The sequence below is a fragment of the Lissotriton vulgaris genome, chromosome 6 (genome assembly GCF_964263255.1).
Source record: "Lissotriton vulgaris chromosome 6, aLisVul1.2, whole genome shotgun sequence".
NCBI lineage: Eukaryota > Metazoa > Chordata > Amphibia > Caudata > Salamandridae > Lissotriton > Lissotriton vulgaris.
In genome coordinates, this window is record NC_141694.1 from 1,733,850,599 (window position 1) to 1,733,863,384 (window position 12,786).

A 12,786-nucleotide genomic window follows, 5' to 3' on the forward strand; every position below is an offset into this window, starting at 1 on the left:
TAATCATGGGCCCCACTATGTGACTCTGGGCAATAGCTTGCTCAATCTCCACAACGGCCCCCACAACGCTAAGGATGCCTGGCTTCACCTTGGGGGTGCCCAGGAGTGGACACCTCACAGGGAAAGTCAGGACGGGTTCCACAGCGGTATGGGTACAAGCGCCTGAGATACCCCTTCGGGGGTCGATTCGGTGCGCTATACAAATACTACTACACGCACACACACACATTGGGGCTAGGCAGCAACTTGTGTGCCAGCTCAGGGGGAAAGGACAGGAGTGGACCGTATTTCGTAAATATGATGCATTCCTGCCTTTTGAAATTAGCATAGGGCAGCCCAGCCAGAAGACTTGGGGCGCTGCCATACACCAATTCCTCATAAATGAGGCCTTATGTTAATAGAGTTCATACTGGATTATATAAGTGCCATACAGCTCCAAAGAAAAAGTGCATTCAGACACAAATTCAAATACTCTAGTCTCTTGGACCTTCTAGACACACATTTCATTGCTACGAGGCATCAGCAGGAACTCATTTATAGTCATGGGGGCACAAAATCGTCGAATGAGTGTTCTGAAAGATAATACTGAAAGTCCTCATAACAACAGTGCATCCTGTGTCTGGGCCAAAGCTTTCTATTTATCTATAAAATATATTATATTTATTTATTTTCTTATGTAGGGGGACTATAAAGAAAAACATACTGACACAAGTCTTTAAGGGGCATATTAGCAAGAAGCTGCGAAAAATATTGCAGAGCACGCTTAGCGCAAATATTTCCATCGCCAGCTATCGCTGTATTAGCAACAATTAGCGTCATGGTGATATATATTCCAGCGATAGCGGGAGGGAAGGGCCAACATCGCAAGAAAACCATTGATGCTGCATTGGGAAGGTGGAAAACCTTGCTGATACGACCCTGTGGTCGTGTCAGCATAATCCACCCCCCCATGTTAGGTACTTCTAACTCCTGATATTAGCAGGTGTTAAAAAACCAGCGATGACCCCGGTTAGCGCAACTTTTTACGTCGCTAACCGGGGCCAGTGCCTCCTTGCTCATAGGCGATAGACCTGTTAGAGGCTCTTTCTCAGGTCTGTTGGACGGGAACACCTACTTCGTATGTCATTAGGGATAAATCTCGCTGACATGCAAAGCGGCACCCAAACCGGTTGCTTCCGTCAGAAAGCTGTCGCTAACAGCTGTTAGCGACAGCTTGCTGATAGGGCGATAAAAATATCATCGCTTTAGCGGCAATAAATGTGCCGCTAAAGCGGCGATAAGGCCCTTGGTAATATGCCCCTAAGTTCTTTGTTGGAGAGAGGCTTGAAAGAAGGTACCAGGGAATCCAAGGTAGGAGTATTTAAAGTCAATTTAGACCTGGGAGGATTCAGGGCTTAAACCCATCCCCGCCCATTCATTAGCAGTGCCTTTGATTACAGGGGCGACCAGGCTGTGGCAGGAAAATGGCTGAACAGTGGCAGACATTAGCCTGGCAGTGTGATCGCTGCTCGCTTAGGCCCCACCTGGTGGCCCTGACGGGCTGCTTGGCAGAAACAGTGCTTGAGGCAGACTCCCAGACCGTGGTAATTCACAAAGAGCCTCCACAGTCGTGGCGGAATCTCAGCTCTCCTGGTGGAATCGCTGCACTGCAGTTTCTCATGGCGGAGATTCCTCCAGGAGGCGGAGCCTCCCCACGACTGCAGAGCCTCCCCACGACTGCAGAGCCTCCCCCACGACTGCGGCTACTCTTTGTGAATTGGGCTACGGTTTTCCTGCTACACTGTCTTTGTTGTGCAGTGAGCTAGTGGTGAATCTCTGTGAATTTCCCATTACCCAGGGAGGAAAACATGGGGGTAACGCCAGTTTTGAGCTACCGGGCCCCCCCCACACCTCTCCCCCCCCCATTGCCCCCCCCCCCATCCTTCTGACACTCCCAGGCAGATAAAATTGAACAGCAAATACTGAAACCTGATTCTTGCATGGGTGGGGCGGGTTGGCAGGTCATAAAAGAGATGGGAATACAGTTATTTGATTGGCACTAACCATGCACCTACCATACCTCATAATTGAACCTAATATTTCCTTCAGTCAAGGTGAAAAACAAGGACATTTTGAGGTCTTCTTCAGGGTGCTGGGGAGGATTAATGGAAAGTTGTGCAAGGGAAGAGTCATCCATGGATTGTAAGTGTATGCAATGACCAAGATAAAGGGGCAGTCTATTTGAGAAATGTTCCTTATGCTTTAATGGGCCAGACTTCTAATTGTGCGCCGGACAAGAAATACATATCACTGTAAGCAATTTTCAAATGCAGATTACGTTGTGAAACTATACTGAACCTGGGAGTGGAAAATATGTCAACTGGTCGAAGTATCTCAACTGCATCAAGTGATTTAGTGCATGATGCCAATGACACTACCATCAAAAACTCAATTTCTCAGGGAGGCAACGCAATACGAAGAGTGAGGACGTGGTGAGAAGGGAAGTCAAGAATTGCAAAAAAAGTTAAATCTGAGAAGAAATTCTCCACCAGCAATGCTTCCAATCGCTGTGACATCACGCGGCACATCAGCTTGCCCCATCACTCCTAGCCTTATCTTCAGAGGACACAGAATCTCCATCAATAAGAAATCTCCCATCTTACTCCAACTAGTCAGGTCCAGCACAGAAGACACCCCCCCCTTCATGCCTTATGGCTGCAATCATGAGTCGTCTTACCAATGTACAGTGCATGGTTGCTCTCTAGCTAGGTTCAGGACATATACATACCAACACATGCATACATACATGCATAGCTACAAGGTTACCTGATAATAAGAGCTTCCATGAGGAAATCAAGCTCATCCTGTTCAGAGCATACTTCCGGCAACGTCTAGGAAAAGAGCACAGGAAGGGTTTAGAGCCATGACACTCAACAGTTGAGGCCTGCAAAGGCAGCACAAAGTGTTGTTGACAATAACATGTGTTTACCTATGACTTAAATCAGAAATCTTAGTAGAAGCTCAACAAATGTACACTGGAGTGAGAGGGGATGCAGGTTTCTGGTCAACATTCTAACATTCCTCAAATGTTCTCCGATGTTCACGCTCCAAGGTTCAACTTCCAAAATTGACTGTATTTACTAAACCGATCAATCAAGATGTACAGAGTGAACGCTAGAGTTTTTGTTGGTGCATCCAGTTCCAGCTGTAGAACAACAGATATATCCAGAAAAAGAAAAGCAATATCAACATTTCTTTTCCCTTTCTTTCACGCAAAGTTCACAAAAGGGCCCATTCAGTCGACCATGTCAAACAAACTTGAAAGAGGAGGCATAAGCCTCAAAGGTTAGGTGTGTTTTGTTTATAAAACTATTCTATATGTGACATACTCTGGGTCGGTCTTTAAAGCCTGTGAAAGATTAAGAAAATTTTTGAATTTTCTTTGTGCATGGCTTTCATAGAAAGCTTTGTCCTCCACAGTTCATTGCCCTCATCCCATCAATGAAAAAACAAAACACACTGCTATGACGTCACAACGCTCAGAACCAGGGTCAAGGCTGCCTCCTCAGTCACCCCCACTGTGTCTGGTCTTCTTAGACCCAAGGAAACAGGTGGAACGGTGGCTACTAACTTGGAGCAGGCTTATAAAGAGGGCTCCCTCATTTAATGTTACAGAAAGCGTCCTTGACTTGAGCACGCCTGACTCCCCATTTCCTCTTTCAAGAGGGCTGCCATCAGGGGGCGCATTGATAGTGGGCCACCTTTTAGTTGGCGCACTATCAGAGTGCCTCCTGACAGTTTCTTTACCTCTGCGCCTGCATCTATAATGCGGTGCGGGTTCAGAGGCAAAGAGATTCCATCATTTGCATATGGTCACGCCCGCATCAAAAAAGGAGGGAACACCCTCTGGTGATAGCACTGGCGCTATATGTGCGCCGGAGTTATCTGTAATACAAACAGAGCTGCACAAGCGTCTGCGGACCTTTCTGTAATACCAAAGTGGCCCGGGCGTGCAAAGCAGGCGCACATGCCCGTTGTACAACCGGGGCACTTTCCATGATTCGGCCCAAGGTAGAGTTCCACGGGTAGTGCTCTTCCCGAAGATGACTGCTTCATTCTTGTCAGTGTTTAACTTCGACAGGTGTTCTTCCTTCCTTTTAGTCATGCAGGTATTGAACTTGATCTAGGTACTGCACATCTTGTCCATGAGGGAGAAAATGAGTTGCATGTCATCGGCTTATGCAACATTTATCTTTTATGGCACTGGCACACTCCCTACGCCACTGTACTGGTCTCGCTTTATAAAAAAAATGTGCCAGTTGAGAATAGCAATCTTTCAACACGTTTAGGGGGGGAACAGCAATGACAACGCGGGGATTACCCCGCACTGCCATTACAAAGCAGGGATTATAACGAAAGTCGTTACAAAGACTTTCGCTGGAGGGCGTTGTTGGATAGGGAATAGTTTAATTTTCTATCCCACACCTTCCCTACTGTCAACGTGGGCTGGAGTTGGAATAGAAAATTAAACTATTCCACTATCCAGCGCCCTCCAGCGAAAGTAGTTGTAACGACTTTCGTTGTAATCCCCGCTTTGTATGGCATACGTGGTAATACCACGCATTGTCATGACATACAACCATAGATAATAATAATTCTGCCTAGAAATATTTGTTATATTAAGCACAATTTATAAAACAAGGAGTTCTTGGAGCTGACAGCAACAAACTTATAGACAAAGCTGAATAAACATAAACAGATTCAATAACTGAGGTTGAGTGCCTATAAGCAGGCAGCAGTTATTTTCAAGTAAGAATAACATAGCATATCTAACATATCAGAATACCATTTCCACACAAGTTGTAGCAGAGGACAGTTTAAGGTTACTTACTTTCACAGCCACCTTCAAAGGATTGGGGTCGTTGGCATTCACAAACACTTGCCCTTCGTACACCTCGCCAAATGCCCCGTGGCCCAGTCCCCTGAAGAGCAAAACGGCAGATGGTTACTGTATGGCGATGGCATGCAGCAGTGTAGTAAGGATACAATAGGCCCTAGTGCAAACATGGACTCTTGGACCCCAAGCCCGAGTCTTGGAAGTAAAATACAGCTTTTATTGGGATGGAGTGGGTGCCTTAGGCTCCTGGGTTCTGGCACCGGGTGCAACTGCACCTGCTGCATAATTGAAAGCTACTAACCTGGCTTTTTTCCGTATGATTTCTTTCGGCCTATGCGAGTAGCTGTGTTGTGTTTTCTTCTCCAGTTCTCTTTGCCAAAGCGCCGGGACACCCCTCGGGGTAGCCGTGCGCTATAAAAGAGACATAACATAACATAACTTATGTACTTAGTGTCCAGGTCTATTTTTAATCCACCACTGCCATTACCTCCATGTGTTGTAAATCAAATACCATTAAATTGAGTGATTCTAAAATCCATTGCTTGCAGTGCTTGGTGATCAAAAGACCAATGGATTTAACCCAGATCTTTTGACTGCGGATGAATGTTTGATTTGCTCAGCATTCCGTCTATCATCTGTGTGTCTTTTGCTTTATGGCCCTAAGTGCACCAGGTATGCTCAGACGTGGGTCCCGGGCTCACTGTGCCACTAGATTCAAGCTAGCCTGGCTGATGAGGGGTGATGCCCCGAAACCGGTCCCAGGATTCTTGTTTTCGGTCCAGAGAAGACCTGGCTTGGCAGTTTGGGCTGGACTGTTCCCATGAGGCACAGGGTCAAGACTGATGTGCATATGCTCGGTCTAAACTGGGGTGGCATAGTGAACAAATGAACGATGGATTCAACCCAGATCTCTTGACTGGGGGTGAATGTTTGATTTGCTCTGCATTCCGTCCATAATCTGAGTGTCTTTTGCTTTAAGAAAAGGGAGAAGCGCTACGAAAAGTTATTATTGTTTAAAATGTGTGGTATGCATCATAATAAGAGATAGTCTTGATGAGAATACTTCTCATCAAGACTGTTTCTTAGTATGACGCATACCACATGATTTAAACTTATGTATGACGCACACCACACGTTTTAAAATTTTGGCAATCACTGTACTGTACTACAGGTGACTTGTCCAATGTCCCTGTCAGAAGGGACAGTGAACGTGAGTTTTTGACAACTTTCAGTTTAATATCTTTAACAGTATCCTTATGCGAACGTTGGTAAAAAGGAATTGCCAAATCAGCATTATTTTTCACTTACAAACTTCACATTTTAAAACAGAAAAATAGAAACTTCAAGTGTAAAAATTTTTTTTTACACAGTCAAATCTTATTAAGCTTGTGCTGAGTAAAATATACCCAGAGTGTATATGGTTCCCAGTCATGTAGTAGGGGAGAGAGAGTTGACTCATCACTCAGCAGCAAATAAAAAAATGAAAGTTGTGTAATGAGATATTTACATGACAACAGGTTTCTTTTTAGGTCTCGCCTAGGAAGCGCATGCGCTGTGACTCGAGACATGCTGTTTCTAGTGTACAGGCATTCAGCATGATCATAGCTCTTGATTGGTTTCTTCAGGTGCTTTTCAAAAAATCTTTCTTTTCATTGGTCAATGGCTTACATTTGTCCCTCATTTTGCTGTTTGGTCACACTCTGGACTCTACCCTTGTTACATCCATTATTTCCCGATCTGCCATATACATTACTGTTGCGCACTACTTTTTCTTTTGCCTTGGCTTATTTTTGTTAATTTCCTGGTCATGTTCCCTGTTTCTGCTCGTAGCTACAAGCACCGCCTGCATCCCTCTTTTTATTTACCCGGTGTCCATGTTACCTTTTGCCGCTCCCTCCCCTCCTCATGCCGTTCAAGTTGCAAATTCCCCGCTACCCTCCCGCTGTCCATGTTGACCACCTTCTGACTTCTGGGCAGCCTGATAACGGAGCACACTCCCTGCTGCGCTACCGTGAAGCACGTCCATCCGTGTATGTGAGTATGCTTCATAGGGTTTTAATTTAGCCTAGCTAAATCTACTACCCACACTCATAAGTTCTGTTCCGTTTGTGCTCCATTTGTTTACCACACTCCTCCCGCTGCTTTACCGTGAAGTGCGTCCGTGTATGCGAATATGCTTCATAGCACTTTAACTAAGCTTTGGTAAATCTATAACCCGCACTCCATAGGTTCCGTTTGTGCTCCTTTTGTTTACCACACCACTCCAGCTGTTCGTTTTTTTCCTTCTATTTGACATAGCGCACACTCCACCCTAGAATATTGCAGCTCTTTACACAAACACAAGTTGCATTACAGAGGAGCCTGGATATAAGATAGCTGGCACTTCTTTGGAAGGCATAACTACAATGCATTTAAAGTATGCATTCCAAATCAACGCCGGCCATCTTGATAAAACTTAATTTGTGTCTTGATTTGTAGAGAAAATACCAGGTGCTAAGACTATGGACTTTAGAAATAGATTATTAACCTGCAGTTGTTTCTATCTCTTGGGGTAAATGGCTAACTCACAGGGATGTTTAGGAGCGCTTTGAACAGCTTGCCATTTTAAAATACGCTTCTTTCCTATATAAGCAAGCCATATCTAAGATTTCTGGCTTACATAAAAACAGACAAGGCAGTGCGTGTGCGAATGTTTGCATATTTTAAACCCAGGAAGTATTGGCTCGTTCCTTTGGGTAAAAATCTTGGCTACCGGCAATGTGCTCAGGCACTCAGAGTACTACAAACTGACACAGCTGGACCCATTGTATTCGCTGTTTCGCAATTTCTGGCAGCCATGTGGCGCATGCGTGCAATTTTAATTACTTAGGTTTATGTCTAACACGTAAATTAAGTGACTTAGTCTGTTTTTCTTAGTGTTTTTAATAAAAACCCATTTATTGATTTAACTTTTAATGAAGATTCGAATGTTATTTGCTTTGATGAATTGAGAATGTCACCTACCTGGATCTTGTCTCATGTTTCTATTGTGCTTTTATGATACTTTAACGAAATAAAGATTTTAAGAAGAAGAACGTTTGCAACCACTTCACTGACGGATTATAATAATGAATGTCTCGTCACAGCAAGTTAAGTCCGAAAGGTACTAATTTATAAACTAGGGGCGATGCGTCAGACAGGTGATGTGATAGGCAGCTGACTGGAACGTAACTCTGGCACATCTTGAAAGGGTACTGTTAAACTAACAGAAGACCCATTGGGGAATTTGTGATATTAACCATTGGTCCTAGACACTGCAAAGTCGTCCACTGTGTGAAAGCTGCAGAGACCACAATTATCTATTAAATATTCAATTTACTAACCAGTTTTTGCAAATGGTCGTGACAGTCAAGCAAAGTAATTCAATTATGGACATCTTCGCTCCGCCTTTTCTTAAAACGTATTTTGCCCAAAGAAGATAAAACACAAGTTCACTCACATAACCCGCAAAACACATGGGGCCTCATTTATGAGAAATGACGCATCGCTGCGTGAAAGCAGCGATGCGTCACTTCTCAGTGCGCACTCCTTACGACATTCCTGATGCGTCATACATTAAATATGACGCATCATGTCGCAAGGAGTTACAGATACGTCAGTATTTCTAACGTATCTGTAAGCGCAAAAGTGACGCATTGCTGGAGTGTGTCACAAAAGTGACGCAACTCCAGCAATGCGTCCTTTCACATGGGGCAAGCCCCATGTGAAAGGGCCTGTGTCAGTCTTACGCCTGCTGTGAGGCAGGTGCAAGATTTTGACGCAACAGCGTCCTAAAAGTGACGCAGTGAAATCTCATAGATTTCACTGCGTCACTTCTACGACCCTTCCTTGCGTCAATACACCCCCCTTGCATACTTTATACCTGGCGTAGGTATAATGTGGCGCAGGGGTTTACAAAGTCACGCATCTACCTAGATGCGTCACTTTGTAAATATGGTGCAACAAGGCACACTTTTTACTATGCTGGTGCGTCACAAAAAGTGACGCACCGGCGGCGTAAAAATGAGGCCCATGTTTTCTTTTTCTCTATTTTGCAGCTCAGGTCTGTGAAATCCTATAGCAACGCTACATGATACTCTTAAATAATGTATTTCTTTATGAAAACAGATCCAATTGTGAGCCTAGCTACAAACACCAAGGTGTCACTTCATGCGGCCTGTTAAAATTCATTTTATGGTGTTCACTTTTACTGAAGCGAGGTAATAAAACCTGCTGCCCATTAACCCTTTGGAAACAAACTTGTTTTATTTCATATCAGGATAGCGCTCCTGCTTACTCTTTGTATCCCTCTGAGGGTGTGGCACACAACACACCCAATAACCTGCACTACGGCTGGCGGCGCGTCTCTAAGTATGGCACCAATGGAGGTAGTTTGGCTGCCCATGAAACGATCAGACAAACATCTACATTTTATATTGGTCGTGGAAGCAACAGGAGCGTCTTTCATTCACCAACCTCAAATTTGATTATCATAAAATGGAATCCCAGCTACCAGCATTGTCTTGCTGTGTGATTTTAGGCAATTTTGGAAGGCGTCCACATGTTATGCCTTCGGGGTGGTCACAATATCACATAAATGGATATCCTTATTATCTAACTTGGGATGTATGCTGTTACAACGCATACTTTTACAACGCATACCTTTACAACGCATTTTTTAAACCGCAACATCCATTACAACGCATTCCATTACAACGCATGCCATTACAACGAATTCTTTGAAACTACCTTTACAACGCATTCCACTACAACGCATACTACATTTACAACGCATACCATTACAACGCATACCATTACATTGCATGTAAGGTAAGTGTTGGATAGTGTAGGGGTAAAAATTATTATTCTAACTCCAGGGGGTGCAACAGTAGGGTAAGTGTCGGATAGTGTAGGGGTAAAAATTACTATTCTAACTCCAGGGAGTGCCACAGTAGGGTAAGTTTTGGATAGTGCAGGAGTAAAAATTACTATTCTAACTCCAGGGGGTGCAACAGTAGGGTAAGTGTTGGATAGTGTAGGTATGCGTTGTAATGGTATGCGTTGTAATGACTGCGTTGTAATGACATGCATTGTAGTGGTATGCGTTATAGTGACCTGCGTTGTAATGGTTGCGTTGTAATGGCATGCGTTGTAATGGATGTTGCATTGTAAAAGTTTTGTTGTAAAGGTAGTGCGTTGTAAAAGTTGCGTTGTAAGTGTTGTTTCCCTCTAACTTGTGGTAGCTCAGCTTTAGCAGTTGTGTTGGGTACAATGTGATCCTAGTGCCTTATGTCTCCTCAAGGATGCAGGATTTGTGCGGTGAGCAATCTCCACCATTCTGGTTTTAGGTGATTTCACTTTTCAATCTCCACAGGGACCAGCCTTTTTGTGGCAGCCTTCTTGCAAAAGGTTCTCGCTTCTGGTAGGTGAGACCGTCTTTCTCTTTCTTTCTACAGTAACTTTTTCAATAACTTCTCTCCCCTGGTAGGTGGCATCTTTTGCCTCTTTCACCACTCCATCCTACCCATGAACATGATGACAAGGAGCCCCATAAAGTCTCCAGTTATGTGTCCTGACATCAGTTTTCTTCTTTGTAGCGCCACAAAACACAGATCTGGAGCTTAGCTCCTACCAATTATTTTTTTCCCACCAAAAAGCCAAAGCAAACCACACAGTTCAATGCTATACAATTTAACTCCACACATTTCCAATCCACACCACATCATTCTACACCAAACCAAATAATTCATCTCGACAACACAATTACACAACACATCCCATACATCCAATCCACACCACAGAATTCATCATGACACAAATTTTAAAAGCAAACCACATAATTAAACTCACCTACATACCACCCCACAACACAAAATACCATTCCACATAATTACACTCGAGAACAAAAAATTCCACTTCACCTAATTGCAGTACACTGAATACCACATAACTATCCACATATTTCCACTGCACACCATGTCACATACTTCCACTACACAAATCCACTCAACACCACACAATTCCACGCCACACAATTCAAATCCAACCCAAATAATTCCACTACATACCACATACACATGGGTAAAATACATTGTCATTTACAACACTAATAGCTCTAACTCAAACAAATGCGAGACCTATTGCATTTTCAATGCTTGTTTATTGTACTACCTGCCTGCCACTTGCAACCCCTTGAAATGCATACAAAAAGAGGATGTGCGATTAAGGTCCAAAGCTGCTGATTGTGGAGCTGGGAAACCGGGGTCGTATCTCGGCAGCCTCTCAACATCCTATGATTCTGGGCAAATCACTTAATCTCTGTGGGGCATACTAACAAGATGAAGTATCGCCGCTTTCTCGGCACAATTCGCCAAGAAAGCGGCGATACTTCCAGCGCCCTATTAACAAGGGCATTGCAACGCCTGCCTCAAGCCCACTTTGCATGTCGGCGATAAACATCGCTAATGACATGCAAAGTGGGCGTTCCCATGTCCAACCACATGTAAAATGTGGTTGGAGGTGGGAACACCCTATCACCAAGGCAGGCGTTGGGAGGAAAAGACCTGCGATAAACTTGTTTATCGCAGGTCTCCCAAGCAGTGGCGTCACTAGGGGGGTGCGGGGGTGCGGACCGCACCGGGTGTCACCCCATGATGGGGTGACACCAATCTGGTTACGCTGCACAGTGGCGTGCAGCCTGAGCCTCAGCCTCAGCCTCGCCTTCACCTCTGCTCTGCTGCCACTGCCAGTGCTGCTTTTAATTCATAGTCTAAGCGCACAGTGCGCATGCACCTGCTTACAAATTAAATTAATAGAGCAGTGAGTGCAGCACGTCGCCACGCATGCACGCACGCACCACCTATAGTGGAGATGTGATGTGATGATGGTGCGATGCGGATGCGCGGCGGCGACGGCGTACCCAGTTTGTGGGTCCCAGGGCCGTCAATCTTTAGGGCTACCAATGACGGCCCTGGGACAGCCCCTGCGTACTGTGCTCCTCTGACGCGTCGCGGTGGTCGCGCACCAGCACCACGTCTGTGGGAGGAGACGAGACTGCAGCGGAGTACATGCTGCGCTAGTAGAATAAAGAATTAATGTGTCACCTTTGATATCGCGAGCGCCGTCGTCTTCCCTTCAAATTTGGGGCTAACTTCTTGGGTCCGGAGGCCGAGGTGAGAGAGAAATATCATTTATTATAAATTAAATATGAATGAAGTTAGAAATGTGGCAGTGCCATGGCCATGGTTCGTGTCCTGATGAAAATTTGTCTAGTTGATATATTACACAGAAACCGCGTTTAATTGCCAGGTCTTTTGCCGCCGTCCCTGAAAAAAGTCCCTGTGCTAGCTATATAGAGAAGATAATGGAGGATGTTTCTTTTGTACTTCGCATCAGTAGATGGTTTCCGTGGAGGCGCTTTGAACCGAAATGCCTCGAGACATATGTCTGGCTGCTTGCTTCGTATGCCCGCTCCTCGGTCTGGACACTGGACTTACAACTTCCTCCTGCAGGAATGCGCCTTTCTTGTATTATTGGCTGCAGGCCGTCGATGGTGAAGGAGGTGAGGACCCTAGTGGGTAGAGCTTGGGGCCTGGGAATGATGCTCACGCTGCCAATGACTACATGTGTGATTCCTGGCAGGCCGCGCTATGCCTTTCCAGTTTGTAAATCCCTACTTCTACTGATTTAGCTCGTGCATGTCGGTATGTGGTGCAATCTTGGTTTGGCTACTTGGACTGCGGTTTCACTGACTGGATTTGTCAATTTTAAAACTAAAGAGAAAGGTTGGAATGAAGACTGCAGCACATACCAGGCCTTCAGTTTATAGACACGTATTTTAGCTACAGCTTTTGAAGCCAGGAAGTCCGATGCCTCATAACCCAATTTTTGAC

The 12,786-nt window shown here is 44.8% G+C and overlaps 1 protein-coding gene across 1 annotated transcript in view; it reads right to left on the reverse strand.

Annotated features, from left to right (window-relative positions):
• Nucleotides 1–12,786, reverse strand: part of ALK (ALK receptor tyrosine kinase) — a 2,610,699-nt gene that overhangs the window by 177,335 nt on the left and 2,420,578 nt on the right. The window contains exons 22-23 of the mRNA XM_086925973.1: nt 4,871–4,961; nt 2,806–2,870 (exon numbers count right to left, since the gene is read on the reverse strand). Coding sequence (XP_086782099.1) covers nt 2,806–2,870; nt 4,871–4,961 — 156 coding nt within the window. The remainder of the gene's footprint in view (nt 1–2,805; nt 2,871–4,870; nt 4,962–12,786) is intronic.